At 45.1% G+C, this 20,658-nt stretch overlaps 1 protein-coding gene across 2 annotated transcripts in view; it reads left to right on the forward strand.

The window, feature by feature from the left end:
* Window positions 1–15,595, forward strand: part of bckdha (branched chain keto acid dehydrogenase E1 subunit alpha) — a 28,932-nt gene extending 13,337 nt beyond the window's left edge. Inside the window, exons 4-9 of one of the 2 annotated variants that reach the window (XM_052044306.1) lie at window positions 428–536; window positions 3,830–3,991; window positions 5,242–5,448; window positions 6,812–6,953; window positions 9,544–9,715; window positions 11,079–15,595. In XM_052044306.1, the coding sequence (XP_051900266.1) occupies window positions 428–536; window positions 3,830–3,991; window positions 5,242–5,448; window positions 6,812–6,953; window positions 9,544–9,715; window positions 11,079–11,249 (963 nt within the window). In that variant the 3' untranslated portion in view covers window positions 11,250–15,595. The remainder of the gene's footprint in view (window positions 1–427; window positions 537–3,829; window positions 3,992–5,241; window positions 5,449–6,811; window positions 6,954–9,543; window positions 9,716–11,078) is intronic. The other variant, XM_052044307.1, reaches the window with a different exon arrangement.
* Window positions 15,596–20,658: the final 5,063 nt, after the last annotated feature.

Raw genomic sequence — 20,658 nt, forward strand, 5'->3', positions numbered from 1 at the left:
TCTATTAGAAGAGCAAGGGAGTTCTCTGTGGTTTCCAAGTTCTAGTTTATTGTTGTCTTACGCATACATACACGGTATAGATGCTGTGAAAATTAGCTTTTTGCAGCAGCAGCACAGTACATTACCAAGACGAGGACAAACATAAGTTAATGTAAATTAACATAAATTATACATAAATTACACGTGTGCAAAAGAAACAATAAAACAAAATTCCTGGTTTTTACCGGCATCCCTTAAGAACCGTTTATACCTGTTTGTGTAAACATTGCTGTGTGCAAAACTGGCTTTTGTGTTTTCCTACATTACAATAGTGACTACATATCAAAGAGCGCTTCATTGATTGTGAAGTGCTTTGGAATGGCTCGAAGTTTGTTGGCGAGTTGTTCCTGGACCAATGCCATTTTTAGACACTGTTCCTGTATTACAGGGTCGTATATCCTTTTATATGACGAACTATGGTGAAGAGGGCACACACATAGGCAGTGCAGCTGCCCTGGAACCAGATGACCTGGTGTTTGGACAATACAGGGAAGCAGGTGAGTTGAATGTGGGGATTATATCCTGGGCTGTTGGACAAGGCCTTACTTGGTCTGCCATGTAAACCAGTGCATCCTGCTTGTTGGGTTAGAACCTAGAACAGTACAGCACAGGAACAGACCCTTTGGCCCACAGTATTGTGCCAAACTAATCATTCACCCAATCACCCAATCCCTTCTGTCTGCACATGGTTCATATCCCTCCATGCTCTGCATATTCATGAGCCTACCTAAGAGCTCTTAAACGCCTCTATCATATCTGCTTCCATCACCACTCCTGCCCTGCATTCTGGGCACCCACCACCCTGTTTTCTAAAAAAAAGATTGTCCTGCTCATCTCCTTTTAGACTTTTCCCCCTCTCATCTTCAATGCATGCCCTCTAGTATTAGATATTTTGATCCTGGGAAAATGATACCAGCAGTCTCTATCTATACCTCTCATAATTTTATAAACTTCTAAAAGGTCTCCCCTCAGCCTCCACCGCTCCAGAGAAAACAACCCAAGTCTGTCCAACCTGCTCCAGGGTTGGTGATTATTAACCAATACCCCAACATCCTGGGCTAGCCCGGTGGGGAGGATGTGTGAATAATACCCAACAAAGACAACGAGCCCTCAGAAGTCAGTGACGACTGACTTGCCTGAAGACTCACTGCTGATGACAGACAACCTCACGGAGAGTTGTTGCAGCATCTAAAAAGCCCCAGTTACAGAGTGTTTGAGACCGAGTTACCAATTTGATAGAACATCCAAAGACAAAGCTGTGATGTCCTCCTTCACCCTGCTTTCCATTTGGTCCCCTGACAGGTATATATTTGGAGAGCAAGTGAACCTTTCCATAAAGCACTATTTAGACTTCAGCTAGAGTATTGAGTTCAGTTGCACGCCATTTCAATTCCCCTTCCCATTCCCACACTGACCTGTCCATCCTCTGCTTTCTCTACCGCCAGGGTGAAGTCCAACGCAAACTAGAACAGCACCTCGTATTCCGCCTGTGTAGTCTACAACCCAATGGCATGAACATTGAGTTTTCCAATTTTGGGTAACCCTCCTCCCTACCTTCTTATTCTGGTTTCTGCCCTCTTCCTTTCCAGTCCTGGTGAAGAGTCTCGACCTGAAATGTCGACTGTTTGTTTGTTTCCCTCCATAGATGCTGCCTGACCTGCTGAGTTCCTCCAGCATTTTGTGTGTGTTGCTCCAGATTCCAGCATCTGCAGAATCTGTTGTGCCTCCCCTCCTGGTGGATTGTTTTCTCCTCCCCCTCCCCCCCCCCCCCCCCCCCCCCCCCCCACCCTTCTGATCCTCCCATTATTGTCCCCTTTCCCTCAAACTCCACTCAGCTCCCCCCAGCCCCCCATCACCCATCTGTGTCCCATTCCCCTTCCTGATTCCGTCCACCCACTACACACACAGGTTTCCACCCCCCACATCTGCTTCTGGTTCGAAACCTCTCCCCTAATGGTTCCCATTCTCATTCCCATTTTACCTATCAGAGTCCAACACTGGGAGCTCTTTGCTTATCTCCCTCCATTAGCTGTCTCCAATCTTCACACTCCCCTCCCCCTACCTCGCTCCATCTGCCACTCAGTATAATTTTTTTTCTCCTTTTCCTGTCTCCTTGTCTGCCTCCATCTATCACTCACCCTGCCACTGTCTCTCCACTCCAGCCCTGCTCCCCTCCCCTACCTGGCATCCCCTCCTCAGTCCACCAGTCACCTCAGGCTCCTGTCTCACCACTCCCATTCCCCTCTTTATGCTGGCCATCTCCCCTCTCCACTCTCAGTCCTGACACAGGGTTTCGACCCAAAATGTCGACAATTCCTTTCCTCCCACAGACGCTGCTTGACCTGCTGAGTTCTTCCAGCGGATTGTTTGTTGCTCCAGATTTCAGCATCTGCAGTCTGTTGTCTCCAGTTCTGGACTCCACTGTTTAGATAAGTTAACTGAGACTAAGTTTCCCAGAAACCACAGGAACGAGTTAAATTAGAAGCTGGGATTGCTCTCCAGGTTAGAAGGATAAAGGCATGTTCCACAGAAGAGTTCAATATTGTCATGGTTTTAGAGAGTGGTGGGAGTGTGGAACGGGCTGCCATCTGACGTTGTAAATGCTGGCTCACTCTTAAGTTTTAAGAATAAATTGGATATATACATGGACGGGAGAGGTCTGGAGGGTTATGGACTGGGTGCAGGTCAATGGGACTAGCGGAATAAAGTTTCGGCATAGACTAGAAGGGCCGAATGGCCTGTTTTCTGTGCTGTAGTGTTCTATGGTTCTAGTGCAAGTGGAGAGAAGCTGCTTCCACTGGCAGGAGAGACGGTAATCATTAGAGAAAGATTTACAATAGTTGTCAGAAGAATTAGAGGGAGATGAGGAGAGGTGACGTTGTGAAGCAAATGGTGTGATTGCGAATGCACTGCCTGAAAGCTGGAAGTAGATTTGGCAGGGACTTTTGATGAGATGGGTGTCATGAAGGAGCAAATGGTTGACCTGTGAGGGAGAAAGCAGTGCAGTGGGGCTAAATAAATAATGCAGTTGTCCATGGGGCTAGCTAGTTTACTTTTTTAAAATGATAGCAGAGATAGAAAAGCCTCCTCCTGTGCCTACGATGATGATTTCCAAGGGAAGTGCAGGTGGTAGGGGTTGTCTCGCCACACACTCTCAACTCTGCTGCAAAGTGAACGAAAGAAATTAGTGCACACCACTGGCTGTGTGTGTGAGATGGGGAAAGTACAGACGTGAAGGACCAAATGGCCTGTTGCTATTTCTGTTTAACGTGTTCCTGTGAGTTAATGAGTGTCTTACTATCGTTTCCTTTTACAGAGAGACCCCATGTCGTAGTTCCAAGTGGGTTCACTTGTAGCTCCACAAAAAGAAAGAGTCTCCCCTTAACATTCTCAGTCCTGATGTAAGCTCTCAACCCAAAATGTCAACCATCGCTCTGCCTCCGGAGGTGCTGCCTGACCCACTGACTTCCTCCAGCAGTTAGTTTTTTGCTCCAGATTATAGTGTCTGCAGTCTCTTGTGTATCAACAAGAGTGAGATGCTCACTAACTCATAGGAGCGCAATGATTGGTAACAGAGGATGAGTAGAGAGTTCTCCCAGTATCCTGCCCAATATTTTCCCTCTTGAGCACAATACCCAAGACAATAGTTTAATCTCTTGCTTGCCATTAATGAGACCTTGCTGTGTGCATCTTGGCTCCTATTGTAAAGTCAAGAAAGGTGTACATTAGGACTGGTTATTGTACACTGCCAATTCATTACCATTGCTCTTGTATTTTGTCTTTCTTGCAGGTGTCCTTATGTACCGAGGCTTCCCACTGGAACTATTTATGGCACAGTGTTATGCCAGTGCTAATGATGTGGGCAAGGGCCGTCAGATGCCTGTTCATTACAGCTGTAAAGATCTCCATTTCGTTACAATCTCCTCGCCCTTGGCGACACAAATACCCCAGGGTAAGGATTTCCAGTCTAAACACTTCACCTTCGCTCCTTCACCACCAGCTTCTCCTTGCTCCCCTCTGCTGCTCCTTGCCCCCTCCTCAAACTACACCAGGTACTGCAAAAGTACCCAGTCCAAATCCCAAAATGAACGTTGCAGAACCAGCACAGAATGCAAGCAATGGAGTGAGGGTGGTAGGGTGCCAGAGAGAGCCAGCCTGAGGTGTGCTTGATTGGTTTTGTTTGCTTCCCTCGAAATGGGTGTGACTGCGTGGCCAGATTCTGCTCCAACTCCATCTACAAGTTTGCAGATGATACCACCGTAGTAAGCCGTATTTCAAATAACGATGAGTAGGAGTACAGGAAGAAGATAGAGAGCTTAGTGACATGGTGTCATGACAACAACCTTTCCCTCAATTTCAGCCAAACAGAAGAGCTGGTCACTGACTTCAGGAAGCTGGGCGGTAGACATGTACCTGTCTACGTCAATGGTGCTGAGGGCAAGAGGGTTGAGAGCTTCAAGTTCCTAGGAGTGAACATCACTGATAGCCTGTATTGGTCCAACCACATAGATGCCATGGCCAAGAAAGCTCACCAGTGCCTCTGCTTCCTCAGGAGGCTAAAGAAATTTGGCATGTCCCCTTTGACACTCACCAACTTTTATTGATGCACCATATCTATCTGAATGCATCAAGGCTTGGTATGGCAGCTGCTCTGCCCAGGACTGCAAGAAACTGCAGAGAGTTGTGGACACAGCCCAGCACATTACAGAAACCATCCTCCCCTCCTTGGACTATACTTCTAGCTGCCTTGGTGTAGCAGCCAGCATAATCAAAGACCCCACCCACCCAGGTCATTCTTCTTCTCCCATCAGGCAGAAGATACAGGAGCCTGACGGCACATACCACCAGGCTGAAGGTTCTATCTCACTGTGATAAGACTTGTATGGTTCCCTTATGATGAAATGGACTCTTGACCTCACAATCTACTTTATGACCTTGCACCTTATTGTCTACCTGTAATGCACTTCCCTGTAGCTGTGACACTTTACTCTGTATTCTGTTATTGTTTTTACCCTGTACTACCTCAATGTACTGTGTAATGAATTGATCTGTAGGAATGGTATGCAAGATGAGTTTTTCACTGTACCTCCATACAAGTGACAATAATAAACCAATACCAATACACTCAGTCTGTACTGGTTGAATTTTTGACTTCCACATTGTGGTGATTTTTCTGACACTCTCTCTGCTCTTTGTTCCCAGCTGCAGGGGCAGCGTACGCATACAAAGTTAGCCAGGCAGACCGTGCAGTCATCTGCTACTTTGGAGAAGGTGCTGCAAGTGAAGGGGACGCTCACGCTGGCTTTAACTTCTCAGCCACTTTAGAGTGTCCCATCATATTCTTCTGCAGGAACAATGGCTATGCAATATCAACACCAACTCACGAGCAGTACAGAGGCGACGGCATCGGTAGGGATTGGCAGCACCATACGGGGAGATGGTGTTGGGAGTCGGATCACGTGATGTCTGGAAAGATTCTCAGAACTCAATATTGCTGCAATAGTCGAGTTTATTGATGTATGCACGGGTACAATGAAAATCTCACTTGCAGCAGCATCACAGGCACATAGCATCATATAAGCAGCATTCACAAGAAAAACCTAAATAAGCACAAATTTTACAAGAAGGAACACAATTAGAACAAACAAAAAAAAACCACAAAGTCCATTTTAGTCCAAAGTGGTCAGAGAGGTCATGGTGTTGTGATTAAGGTTGTGCTGGTTGGTTCAAGAAGCAATTGGTTGAAGGGAAGTAGCTGTTCTTGAACTTGGTGGTGTGGGACTAAAGGCTTCTGTACCTCCTGCCCGACAGTAAAAAGCACAGAAAGGAACTACTCATCCCATCATGCCAGCACTACCTCCTCTTATTTCCTTGTGCCATAGAAGGAGACCATTAGGTCCGTTGAGTCTATGCTGTCCCTTGGCACATTTCCACCTGCCCCATTCCCCACTATTCTCTTGCATATACCCATCAGCTCTCCCCTGATTCTCCTGCCACCCACCTACACTAGGGGCAACTTACAGCAGCCAGTTAACCTACCAACACACACACGGGATGTGAGAGGAAACTGGAGTCCCCGGGGGAAACCCATGTGGTCACGGAAAAAACATGCAAGTTCCACAGACAACTCCCATTTGAAAGTTATTGAATCTGCATCCTACTCCTATCAGAGCATTTCCACTTAATTTATTGGAAAATATTTCATCAAATGATCTCTAATATTTCGATAATGAACTTCCATCTGTCCCTTCCATCGATCAATCCTCTGCCACTGGAAATGGTTTATTAATAACTACCAAAATCCTTCAAGATTTGAACATTTCTAACAAATATTCTTGTCCTTTTCTGTGTAATCCAAGTTTTATTATTGTTTACATTACCTGTCTTTTAACTATCCTAATGAATTCTCTTTCCATCGTCTTGACATTCTTGTCAAGTTTTGATGCCTAAAAATTTGGTGGAGATGTTATAGATGTAACAACATTGAGAGTGACTTACAAGGTCATGGGGTTTGGAGAGATGTACAGAGGCAACAATGTTGGGAGTGACTTGGGGAGTCATGGGGTTGAGAGGCCATGGAAAGTTCATCAGGTTGGGAGCGATGTAGAAAGGCTGTGGGGTGGAGTTGACATAAAAGGGCCCTGGACTCGGGAGTGATGTAGGTGTGCCCTGGGCTCGGGAGTGACAAGCAGCGACCCTGGTATTGAGCATGATACACAGAGCATGATTTTGGAACCACTTGCATCATTTGACACTTTGTCTGCCCTAACAGCTGCCAGAGGTCCTGGTTATGGGATAATATCCATCAGAGTGGATGGGAACGATGTCTTCGCCGTCTATAATGCTACCAAGGAGGCTCGGCGCAGAGCAGTGGCTGAAAACCAGCCCTTTCTCATTGAAGCAATGACCTACAGGTAAATGCATGTGTGTGTACAAGGCCTCTCAATGACTCTGATTATCAGTTTGCACCAACTCCGAGTTAACAGTTCCTACTGGTCCTTTTGATAGACCTAGTTTCCCTCCACTCCCAGGTAATTACTGCCCAGAATCTAGGGCAGGACTGCAGTGAAAGGGAACTCTGTTGTTTCATTGATTGAAAGGACTTGTGACTTGACCTTGAATCATCTATTTCACAAGTTTATTTTAAAAAAGGAAGTTTTATTGGCCAATTTGTGGTGCTGAAGAACTTATGAGCTTATTGATACCTGGAGAAGTTGTTCCTACTTTTGTTTTTATTTCAAAAATAAACTTTATTCATAAGAAAATATATACAGAAAGAAAAGCACAGTGCAAAACTTTTTTTACATTCAGTAGTGTTAATTTTTTTTTTTAAACCATAGCATCTTTGCCACTCATGGTGATGCACCCTTTCGATGTTTGAGGAGCTTCCTCACCGTACTCAGCCCCTCCATGTCTGGTAGCAGAAGGACCCTAGACTGTGGTCCCTCCCCACAGAGCCTTTGCATTGGCTGCACCGAGCTTCAGTGCGTCCCTCAGCACGTACCCCTGCAGCCTGGACTGTGTCGGTCGGCAGCATTCACTTACAGACATCTCACTGTGCTGGAAGACCAACGAGTTTCAAGCAGACCAAAGGGAATCTTTCACCAAGTTTATGATCTTCCAGCAGCATTTGATGTCTGTCTCGGTGTGTGAAGTTGTTCCTACTTTACAGGCATCAACAGTCAGACTGCTGTCAAATGAATGAGCAGGTCAGCCATCCCTTTTGTTTTTCTGTTGATGTGTAGAACAGAAAGGTGACCTATACACCCTTGTATCTTAGCAAATGAGATGGGTTAAAATGCCCCCTACCCCCACACATCCCTGGAGTCCAAAATAATTCAGTGTTTCATTTTGAGAAAAACAGGTAATGTATTTGTCCTTGGACAAATCTTGTTTGTGAATGAAAATAATTTTCATTGCAGCCTGTTTTTTAAGTGCTTTTTTGAAATGAATAATATGTTAGATAAAATTTTGGTTAATGTTGGCCCATCAGGAGTTAATGCACACCTTCCTGAAGTTACTGCTTGCACTTCTAAACATACCTATCTTTAAGAAACTTCTTAACACCTATTTCATTGCCATGGCATTTTGTTACCTTCATTGGCTTATTGCTATTTTATTGTCCGATTACATTCCTGCGAAGATCTTTGAGAATTTGTTACTTATCATGTTAAATACACAGAAAGGAAAGACTTCATACTCATGGTCTGGGTTGGTCTTGAACCTAGAGCAGGTGTTAGATTGGCATGGTACTGCCACATGGGGCAGTTATCTGTTTCTTCTCTTCTGTTCTGTAAAGCAGAACTATGACCTGATTACACTGGTACCTTAACAATTGAGATGGCCTCAATGTGCTACTAGTGAATAAATAATTTGATATTTTCATCAAATGTTCATTCAGTGATGTCTCTCAGACTCGTTTCCTTTTAGAAATGTCCAAGAACCATGAAATCTTAATGTTGATTACCCAGGGTCCTGCTGGACAGCACTTGCCAACATCCTGGAAACTGAGCCCAAGCAGACTCCACACCCAGCACACATCTGACAGGGTGCAGCTTTTTAATAGATGTCAATAGTAGCTTGTATGCATATGGACACTGACCTGGATCCTACACATTCAGTAAAGAAACACATCTGGTTGCTGTGAAAAGCCACACTGCCATGCGCAGTCATCCTTACTGATGTTTGGTAGAGGTGCAGGGAGTTTCCTGGCCCATATCCCTCCTCCTCTGATCGGGGCATTTCCAAGGATGTGCAAAGTGCTATGCAAATGCAAGTCTTAATAGCTTGCAGCAAGTAATAAAACATTGGATAAATTTTATTCTGTTCTGACTACGTGGTCTCCAATGTAGTAACTTGCAAATGGTAATTACACAACCAGGTCCGATGAAGTGCAGTGAGGGCTTTTGTAGGAGTCAACAGCACCATTCTATACAGGAAAGTACAGCCTTAGCCATCAACTAAATTTACATTTGATCCATTGGTGTAGGTTAAGAGAGAAATGTTGTCCCAGGTGCCTGGAAGATTTTGTGTTGCTCTTTAAATTTCCATGGAAGCTTCTTTAAAAAGTAATGCCAGTTGAGTGCAGATTGGATCTCATTTCACACCTCGGGGAAGATCAACACCCAGGCACAGAGTAGGGTTTGAACCTACAACCTCTGACTCTTAAGCCATGGTGCCATTGTAAGAGAGCCAACTCCACAATCATCAGGTTTAAGAGTACAACTCCGGTTGGGTTCCTACTGCTGTTCCAGTGATGCCATCTCTAAATATGGCAAGGAGAAGCGAGTCCTGATATGCCCATTGGTTGAATCACTTGCTGACACGCATAACCACAGCTCGTATAGGTACCGGGTTGATAGCAAATGTTGACCCAACCCTTGTAACCACATCTAAGTGAGGAGACTGTGCCTTCTGGAGAGGCGAGGGGAGAGTTCACTCGGGATGTGATCTTGTAACTAAGTGCTGAGACAGATTGAAGATTTGTGTTGTGAACCTCCCCAGGATTGGCCATCACAGCACCAGCGATGACAGCTCTGCCTATCGATCTGTGGATGAAGTGAACTACTGGGACAAGCAGGATCACCCCATCTCCAGGCTCAGACACTACATGGTGAACAAGGGCTGGTGGGACGAGGACCAGGAAAAAGCATGGAGAAAGCAGTCCAGGAAACGGGTAGGTAACCCCCCTGGCACCCAGAAATGACAACACTGAACATATTGCTTTCTCCTTCAAGTACTTATTCCCTTAAATTCATGCAGGCTTCTTGCTTCAAATATTCCACATGGAACTCTTAACATACAGGATTCTGAAATTTTTAAGCAAAGGTACGGAGTACAGAAGCCAGGAAGGTTTGCCAACGTGTCTAAAAAGATGTGTCTTATGCAGCTGGCTTGTCAGTTCTAGGTACCATACTCTTGGAATGAAGTGAAGGCACTGGGGAGGATGCAGAAGAATTGTTCCAGGGAATAGGGAGTATGGTTACAAAGATTAGAGAAGTTGGGTTTCTTCCTCCCAGAGTAAGTATATGGAGCCACTTTGTCTTCTCATAGTCGTACAGCACAGAAACCGGCCCTTCGGCCTGACTGGTCCATGCCGGCCAAGAGCTCCATTCACCCAGGTTTGGCCCATATCCCTTTCCTATCCATGTACCCATCCAAGTACCTTTTAAATGGCATCAGTGTACCCGCCTCAACCACTTCCTCTGGCAGCTCATTCCATATACTGACCTCCCTCAGGATTCTATTAAGTCTTCCCTCCCAACCCCTCCCGCACCACCCCCGCACCTTAAACCTATGCCCTCTAGTTCTTGATTCCCCAACCCTGGCGGGAAAAAGACAGGGTGAATGCACACAATCTATGCCCCTCATAGTTTTATATACCTGTACAAGATCACCCCTCATTCCTGTATGCTCCAAGGATAAAAGTCCCAACCTGCTCAACCTCTCTCCATAATTCAGTGCCTTGAGTCCTGGCAACATCCTCGTAAATCTCTCTTTCCAGCTTGATGGCATATTTCCGATAACAGGGTGACCCAAACACAACCGAATATTCCAAATGCGGCCTCACCAGCGTCTTGTACAGCTGCAACATTACATCCCAACTCCTCGATTCTCTCTCCCTCCCATTCAGCACTGAGATTAGGAACTGGCTTTGAAGGAGGAAGGGATAAGAGGCTGTTGGGGGAGGAGCGTGGCTCTCAAGGAAGGTGGAGTGTAAGGAGGGGTTGTCCCTGAGTAAAAGGTGACCCTCTCTTGAGGAGAGGAAGGGTGGCACTCGAGGGGTGTGGAGGGGTAGTTGTTGAGGGAGGGGTGGTTGGCTGTTGAGAGGCTGAGGGATAGAGATGTGACGTTTCTGCTTCTGTGGAGAGGCGAAGAATGTAAGAGAGTGCCATTGGTTGGAGAGTTGCATCAATGGAGATAAGGGCACCTTCACTACACTCAGACATGGTCTGGGTCAGTGAGGACAAAAACATCCACTGTGATAAAACAGCTGGACTGCTAGTAGTTTAAGCAGCTGACTGCCGTCTCCTTGCCAGGTGATGGAAGCCTTCGAGGAGGCTGAACGTGCACTGAAGCCGAAGGTGGACTATTTGTTCTCGGACGTGTATGAAGAAACCCCGGTCTCGCTGCAGAAACAGCAGGAGGCGCTGCAGAGGCATCTGAAGATGTATGGAGAGCACTACCCCATAGACCATTTTGAGAAGTAAATACCACGTTCAGATTCACAGCTGCACCCACCACCCCTCCACCTGCATGTCAGTGAGTTTCATCCCGAGTCAACAAGGTTGCTTCCAGTTAACCCTTTGATTTCCAAAACTAAGGCTATTTATGGTGAACCTCTCCTCTCCCTTCAGTTTCTCATCCTGCGGTTCTCTGACCTCCTGTGTTCCTGCTGCTGGTTGCTGGCAGTTAGCGAATTCCTGATTTTTTTTTTTCCCCTCCCCACCCCAGCACAGATAATCCCAACTCCTTGATGATGTCAAGTGTCCCTTAACACACCCATACCCAGTAACCTCAGTTACCTGTGAAGGCAGATGGCTGGGGTTGAATGTCACGGTATCCGGAAAACATAAATTATTCCATACAATTGATTGAAACAAAGGGTGGAAAAATAGGAACATAAAAACAGTTAGAAGGGCTAATTTTTCTTCCTGGACTGAAATATTCCATCAGTTTTGGGAGGAGAGGTGATGTTCCGATCTATGGGGGGGGAGTTTTATTGCCTCTGTCCATAGTCTGTAGATCTGATTTATTCACTAATGTGTTCTTGCTGCAGAAGAGCTTGCTGTGTTGGGAATATTTATGTAGTTTGGGAAGCGAATCCTTTTTGACCGTATTGTTTCATTTCTCTCCAGGCAATCCTGTCATCTGTTGTGTTAGTAGAAATGATACTCTGCCTTCTCCGGTAGCCTCGTGGATTAAGGTGGCCCCAAGGGCAGTATGGAACCCGAGAAATTGGTTACATTGAGGTGTTTTCCCCCTAGAAAAGTCTGTGGTGAATCACATCAGGTGGTTGAAGGGGAATGGAACCTGTCTTCCCAGCCCTCTGCCCTTTTGGGTGAGGGCAGGACTGGGCTTGGCTCCCGTGGGTCTGTTCAGTCCAGTCTCGCACACAATGGCACCCAGATAGTTCCCGCAGTGAATGCCCAGGGATGTCAAAGCTTCTAGTGCAGGATGAAGTCCATTGTGGAGGGAACAGAGGAAAGAAAGAAATCGAAGGGAAAGAGTGAGGAAAAATGTGCACATGAAAAGCACTAGAACCCTCTGCTTCATTCCATGATAGGTACTGGTCATTGTTGCTGGAACATATCTACCCTTTGGTGTTTGCCCAGATCAACACCAATGCTGACTTTCTGTACACTAACCTGGCCTCTTGTACATCCCATAGCTGCTACTCTGCATCCTTGCTCAATAAGATCATCGAATTGTACTTAACCCCATCACCCAGCACTTGGTTTATAGCCGTCCATGCCTAAGAGTTTTATGTGTTCATCTAGTCACTTAAATGCTGACAGTGACCTAGGTACCACCACTCTCTCAGGCAGTGCATTCCAGGTACTTTCTGGGTGAAGGTCCTGCTCATATCCCTCTGTCTTGATGCATGGTTTTAGCCTGAAACGTTTTTCTCCCACAGATGCTGCTCAACCCACTGAGTTCCTCCAGCAGATTCAGAGGGAATCCAACATATCCCCTCTGAATCTCTCTCCCACTTGCCCTAAACCTTTGTCCTCTAGTTTCATCTACCTCTGATATAGAGAAAGGCTTTCTGTAGTCTCCACTGCCTATCCCGCTCATAATTTTATATACCCCAATCCTGGTCATGGCAAAAAGTTATGGCTGCCATCTCGGGGCTCCATTGTAGTCTGAATAATTGTGGTAAAATTCAGCACCTCTCATTCAGAGCTGGAGTTTACTCTCAGTGTATCAGGACATAGATGATGCCTGAGATCAGGTACAATGATCTCAGTAAAACACAGGTTTAAAGCTCTGGTGGTGAATGGTGGAGGAACTGGCTGAGGACACTGAGGGTCCATCTTCAGCTGTTTACAGGGCATTTCCCCTCTCCCATTTCTTCACAATGGGGTTGTACTAAATTTATTCCCCTGGATATAATCGGATCTGGCATTGCCTTCCTGATGTTTCACAGCAATTCATAATGCTTGCAAATATTGCCATGTTACGGAGCAGACGGTTAAGACAATTGCTAATTTTCCTTTCTGTGGCGTGAGAGTGGCTGCTTTTTCTAAATTACAAAACACAGAGCATGGATGCAGGGTCACAATCGTGAGTGGTCTGCAGGAAAAAGCAGGGTTCTCAAATTACAAAACCATACAAATCGTCGAAAACCATTGCTTCCCCAGCTCATGTTCCATTCCCCAACGTCACTTCAGTCTCCAGCATACACAGCAGTAACGGTGTGATTCTGTGGTGTCAACTGAGGCACAGTATATCGTCAGAAAGTTGTGAGCGCAAACACCCTGCAGTGATGTCTAAATTCTGAGGTCATTAAAGGTTTGCATTTCAAAGCACTTCAGACAGTGGATTCGCTTGCATTAAAACAAATGGAGCAAATATGTCAGGACCTAGCTCAGTCAATAGAGCATGAGACCATTCAGCAGTAACACAGCGGGGAGATGTGATGCTAGCAGGTTCCCCCTTCCGTCACCAGCTCCAGGTTGCAGGTTTCTAAGTGGAATTCAAAATGCACAGTGCAATCTATAGAGATGTCTCTTTGGGTGCTTTCTCCATGTTCCTTGCTTGTATCAACTAGTCAGATGTGGTTAATGAGAGGCACAGTGCCTTGGGCTTATTTGGAAGTGGACATTATGATTTGAATAAACTGAAAAGCCCCTGTATTCTAAAGTTCTCAGTGCAAAAGGTGGAGAAGTTCCACCAGATGTACTTTGTCTCTCCGTAATGACCCCTGAGCACCACCCACCACCATCCAGTTTATCTTCCCACTCCTGTACATGAGTTGTATGTTGCTCTCCCACAATTTACTCTCTGCAGCTTTGGTGAAATGGTTGCCAACTCTGCTTGGATCTGTTCCTGGAGGTTTCCTAGTGATTCCAATACCTCTCCCACTCCCTGACCAATATTTTTATGACTATTAAATGAACATTTTCAAAGACCTTGGGGGGGAAAAAATAATGTTTTACTTTTAATGCCCCCCATTTGCTGGTATTAAGGATCTGATGTTGGTTCTGAAGCATCAACTAATGTTGGTTTTCATCTTGCATAGAGATGAGACTTGGATCTACGATATTGGATGGAATTGCTGCTAATCGGCTTGTTCAGCAACCACCTCTCTAAGCAAACAGTGGTGTTGAACAGAGCACAATTAAAGCTGCTGCTTTTCTAGAGGTGCTCCCAGCAGTGTACAGTAGATTAATTCCTAGAGACTAGGATACTCCTAAAGGGTTGCAAACCATTCCACTAGCCACTCCTGGCTGCTGTACATAGGGCATGGAGTAACCCTGTTCCAACAAAGAGACTAGGATCTTACTCTGATTGCCCTGTACCACCTCAACTGAACCCAAGCCATGTACATCCCTGTGTGAACGGGATGCAGTATCCAATATTCCTTTTAACAAAATGCACTCTTCACAGTTAATTATTGATCTATCCAAAGCTCTGGCTTTGTAAATGTTCTGTCAAGAACTTCCTGTTGCTTTATAAACTCTCCAGGATCTTGACTTAATCCATGTAGCCCCACGGTCAAAACAGTGTGACCTGCTGCTGTTAATGTACAAATTTAAAGGTGACTTTGACACTAAATAGACGTTGCTGTCTAGTTGAGAGTTGTATTGGTGGCTTGCAACTTGGAGGAAGAGGGTTTGATTATTGGCTAAAGTACATTAGAAGTAGTCTTAGCAAATCCAAATTTCATTTTTATTTTAAAGTCTGTTACAAAACACAAACATGTTAAAGTTGTGTGCATAATCATTGATGGTTGAGGGATAGGAATAAAAATTAATCAAAATGGATGGTGAGAAATTGTACTTTCTAAAATTGGAAGTTACTGGTATTAAAGGTCAGATGTTGGTTGTGAAGTATCAACTAATGTTGGTTTTTCTTTTGTATGGAGCTAAGACAGCTCTGTGATTATGGGGTGGAATTTCTATGTACCTTGCTCTGTAATCACCTCTTTAAGCTAACAGTGGTGTTGAATAACACAAAGCTCCTTGAGCTATTCTAGCCAGCAGGTAAAGGTGTTTGACCTCGGAGTTCAACTTTCTTGAGGAAATTCCCTGGTCAGGAAACCCTGGAATTTTGAACACATGACATCTAGCTTCCCTCCTGTGTGGAAGAGTCTAGATTCTGCTGAACCTGTGGTATCCAGGTCCCCTCCTGTAACCCACTCATTAAGTGTCAGGGAGCCTGGAAGGAGCACTGCAGGGTTTCTAAGAACTTCCTCTGATGGAATGGCCAATACATTCATGGATCTCTGTTTAAAAATGACTCGTTTCAACAGTGCAGCTGGATGTTACCTCAATCTGCCTTGGTAGCATGTATAAAGATGTGAGCAATAAAAGTTGTATTTAAGAATGAACTTGCTGGTTCACTGAGTCTCTGTTTGACCAAAACAAAACCATGCATGTCAGAAAGCTGAAATAAAAGTAAAACAAATTGTTGGAAAATTGATAAAGAGAAAATGTTGGAAACAAAATAGGTAGAAAGAAGAGAGAAACTTAAACTGAAAACAAGACACCTGGAGATGCTGGAAATCTGAAATAAAACCGGGGAATGCTGGAAACATCAGCAGGTCAGGCAGCATCTGTGGAAAGAGAAACATATAACATATCAGGTCAAAGATCTTTTGGGAACTGGGAATGAAAGATAGTAAAGGGTTTGTTTTAAGTTGCAGGTGAAGTGCTGGGAAGAATGATTAAGATATGTGGATGAGGTGAGGCCAGGGTTGCCAAGGAGATGAGTTTTCCAGTGAGATGAAGGCAGATAGAGTGTGTAATAAAGGAGTGTAAAGTTTTGCTAAGAGCAGGGAGGTAGGACGTGCCCAGCTGGTTGGAATGTACTAACAGAGAGAAACACAGAGCCAGCATCACAGATGGATGTCTCACAACAGAAATGCCCTGTTCTGAATCAGGCAGAAAGCAAGTAACACACCAAATGTTGGAGGAACTCGGCGGGTCAGACAGCATCTATGGAGAGAAATGGTTGATGTTTCAGGATGAGACCCTTCATCAGAACGCAACACAAAATGCTGGAGGAACTCAGAGAAAACAAGTAATTTGAAGTTAGATTTTGATACTGAGTCCAGGAGAAACTTAGAATGTCAGGTTAAAAGGCATTCTGACGATAGCCTTATGGAAAGATGTTGATCAGCTGCTAAATTGGGTATAGTAATTGCAGATGGAATTTAATCCTTTTAAGTACGAGGTGATGCATTTTGAGAGGTCTAATAAGGGTCAGACATGCACATGAATGGTAGGGTCCAGGGGAGCACTGAGGAACAGAGTTGGTGTATGTCTATATATTCCTGGAGGTGGCAGTATAAGTTCAGAATCAGGTTTATTATCACTGACAAATATCGTGAAATTTGTTGTTTTGCGGCAGCAGTACAGTGCAAGACATAAAGATTGCTATAAGTTACAAAAATAAATAAAATAATACAAAAGAAGAATAACAAGGTAGTGTTGGGGGATTATGGACCATTCAGAAATCTGATGGTGGAGGGGAAGAAGCTGTTCCTAAAATGCTGTTCTAGAGAAGTAGAAAAGGTGGTGAAGAAGTCATTTGCTGGCTTTTGTTAGCTGGACACACAATAAAAGGACATGGAAGTCACAACTGTATAAAATTTTAGTTGGGCCACAGATGGAGAATTGTGTGCAGTTCTGGTCACCACACTATAGGAAGGACGTGATTGCACTGGAGAGGACGCAGAGGAGATTCACCTGGATACTGCCTAGGGTGGAACTTTCCTGTCATGAGGAGAGACTGGATCAGCTGGGCTTGATTTCCCAAGTACGTGGGTACCAAGTGTCACTGCATGCTGAGGTTCTACCTATCCCTGGTGCTGCGGAAGATAGGCCAGGCCCCTCTACTGCACAACACCCCAGTCAGCTGGACGTTGCTGCACCACCTGTCCTTTATGGAAGAGTTCTTCCAAGTAAACACCTTTGACCACAAGTCCATCAGGCAGTGGTCTGCACGGAATGTACTTCAGACACTGTGGGACAGGGACACTATGGATTCTGTGGGTTTGCTCCCGGTGCAAACAGCCCAAACCATATGGCAGAATGCCTTATCACCAGATCTGACCAACAAGCACAAAGATCTCGCTTGGCTGGCGGTGAGAGGTGCCTTCCCAATCAGAGGTTTCCTCTATAGGCGACATATCACCCCCAATATACATTGTCCTCAGGACGGCTGCAGTGGGGAAGAAATCGTCACCCACCTCTTTGCAGACCGTGAATTTGCTGAGAGGGTGCGGAGAAGGATGCGAGGGTCCGTGTCCCGGTTCATCCCCAGCGGCTGCGTGACACTGATCTACGGGCTGTTCCCGAGGACACACACCGAGACAGACATCAAGTGCTGCTGGAAGGTCATCAACTCGGTGAAGGATGCTCCTTTGATCTGCCCAAAATTTGTTGGTGTTCCAGCACAGTGAGATGTCCGTGAGGGAATGCTGCTGACTGGCACAGTCCAGGCTGCAGGAGTACGCGCTGACGGACGCACTGAAGCTCGGTGCAGGCAATGCTGAGGCTCTGTGGCAAAGGACCACAGTCCAGGCTCCTTCCGCTAGCACACACGGATGGGCTGAGTTGGGTGGGGAAGCCCCTAGAACAATGAAAGGGGGATCACCCAAGGGATCCACATAAGTGGCAATGGTGCTGTGTTGTTTTTTCTCCCTTCTTACGTTTTACACTACTGAATGTAACAACCATGAGTGTTAAGCTGTTGTATTTTGCACTGTGTTCTACCTTTGTATAAATTTTTTTATTATGAATAAAGTTTATTTTTGAAATTTAAAATAAAATTCCCTTGGAGTTGAGGGTGGAACCTGTTAGAGCAGCATAAATAAGATGGATAATGGGAAGCTTTTCCCCATAGCGGAGATGTCTAACACCAGAGGGCGTAAACTTAAGCTGAAGAGTAAGATTAGAAAGGATCAGAGCTTTTTTTTTCATCCAGAGGGTGGTTGGAGTCTGAAACGCACTGACTGAGAGGGTGCTGGAGACAGGTACTCTCACAATATTAGGTAGTGTAGAGACAAGCACTTGAATCACCAAAGCTCAGAAGGCTTTGGCTGTGTGTTTTGTTTGAAGACAATGACTGAATTTGAAGTTGACTGAAGTTCAAGTTTATTCACAACGTATAAGTGCCATGAAAATTTTTTTTTGCAGCAGCACAGTACTTTATAAATATGACACATACTTTAACATAAACTTAAATTAACAAATTATATGTAACTTACACTAGTGCAAGTTGAGAGAGAGAGAGAGAGAAATATCTTAAACATCATTTGTTGCTGCAGTCATTGTGGCTGCAGGTATCAGCTTTAAAGGCGAAGAATGGGAGTACTTGTGTTCCCCCGGGAGTTGGTTGCAAAATGTCGCCACTCACCGGCACCATCACGTGACTTCTGTAGCCAACCAGAGCAGAGAATTCCAAAGGTTCACCATGTCCGAGGGAAGACATTTATCCTCATTCCAGACCCCAATGGCCTACTCTTTATTCTCAAACTGTGCCCCAGGTCTTGATTCTTCAGTCATTTTGCCTGTTAGTTTGGCAAGATCTCTTATTCTTCTAAACTTGAGAAAACAGCAATCTACTCATTCTCTCCACATGGAAACTGGTCATCCTTGGAACTAATCCGGGGAGTCTTCACTTCACTCCCTCCTAGTTTGTTAACATTTAAAAAGGAAATATTAAATGTCTTGGCTGACTTAAAAGTGGATAAATCCTCAGGACCTAATGAGATGTATTCCAGGCTGCTATGGGAGGTAGTGGAAGAGATTGCGAGGGCACTATCAGAGATTTTTAAATCTTTGCTGGCCACAGGTGAGGTGCCAGATGACTGGAGGACAGCAAATGTGGTTCCTTTATTCAAGAAGGGCAGCAGGGATAAACCAGGTAATTATTGGCAGTGAGTCTAATGTCAGTGGTAGGGAGGTAACAGGGAAAGTATTCTGAGGGACAGGATTAATCTACTCTTGGAAAGGCAGGGGTTGATCAGGGATATTCAACATGGATTTGTTGGTGGGAGATCCTAACTAACTAATGTGATTGAGTTTTTTTGAAGAAGTGTCAAAATATATTTTGTCACTTCTTCAAAATAATGTCAAAAAGTCCCATCGACGACCACCCACAGAGGGTAGTGGTCGATGGGACTTATTCTGGCTGGAGGTCTGTGACTAGTGGTGTTCCGCAGGGATCCGTACTGGGACCTCTGCTGTTTGTGATATATATAAATGACCTGGATGAAAATGTAGATGGGTGGGTTCGTAAGTTTGCAGATGATACGAAGATTCCTGGTGTGGTGGGTAGCATAGAAGACTGGCAAAGGAGACAGCACGCTATAGATCAGTTGCAGATATGGGCAGAGAAGTGGCAGATGGAGTTTAACCCTGCCAAATGTGAAGTGTTGTACCTTGGAAGATCAACTGTAAAGAGACAGTACACTATTAATGGCAAGACCCTTAACAGCATTGATGAGCAGAGGGATCTTGGGGTCCAAGTTCATAGCTACCTGTAAGTGGCTACACAAGTTGATCAGGTGGTAAAGAAGGCTGATGACATGCTTGCCGTTATCAGTTGAGGCATTAAGTTCAAGAGTCAGGAAGTTATGCTGCAATTGTATAAAACTAGTTTGGCTGCATCTGGAGTATTGCATTCAGTTTTAGTTGCCCCATTATAAGAAAGATAACAAAACTTTGGAGTAAATGCAGAGAGGTTTACTAGGATGATGCCTGGATTAGAGGTTATGTGCTATAAGGAAAGGTTGGATAAACTTGGGTTGTTCTCTCTGGAGCAGCGGAGGCTGAGGGGAGATCTGATAGAGTTTTATGAGATTATGAGAGCCATAGATCGAGTGTACAGCCAGTATCTTTTTCACAGGGTTGAAATGTCTGATACCGGAGAGCATGCATTTAAGATGAGAGGGAGTAAGTTCAACGGAGATGTGCAGGGTAAGTTTTTTACACAGAGAGTGGTGGGTGCCTGGAATGTGCTGCCAGGGGTGGTGGTGGAGGCAGATACGATAGAGGTGTTCAAGAGGATCTTAGATAGGTACATGAATGTGTGGGAAATACAAGGGTATAGACATTGTGTAGGCAGAAGGGATTAGTTTAGTTGGGCATTTGATTACTATTTTAATTAGTTGTGGGCTGAAGAACCTGTTCCTGTCCAGCACTGTTCTATGTTCCATTGATGTGGGCAGTGCAGTTGATGTAGTCTGCATGGACTTAAGTGAGGCCTTTGACAAGGTCCCAACATGGGAGCCTGGTCCATATGGTTGGAGCCCATGGGATCAAGTTGGAAAATTGGATCCAAAGTTGGCTTGGTGACAGGGGACAGAGGGTCGTGGTGTAAGGTTGCTTTTGTGATAGGAAGCTTGTGCCAAGTGGTGTACGTCAGAGATCAGCGCTGGGACCC

The sequence above is a fragment of the Pristis pectinata genome, chromosome 35 (genome assembly GCF_009764475.1).
Source record: "Pristis pectinata isolate sPriPec2 chromosome 35, sPriPec2.1.pri, whole genome shotgun sequence".
Lineage (NCBI taxonomy): Eukaryota > Metazoa > Chordata > Chondrichthyes > Rhinopristiformes > Pristidae > Pristis > Pristis pectinata.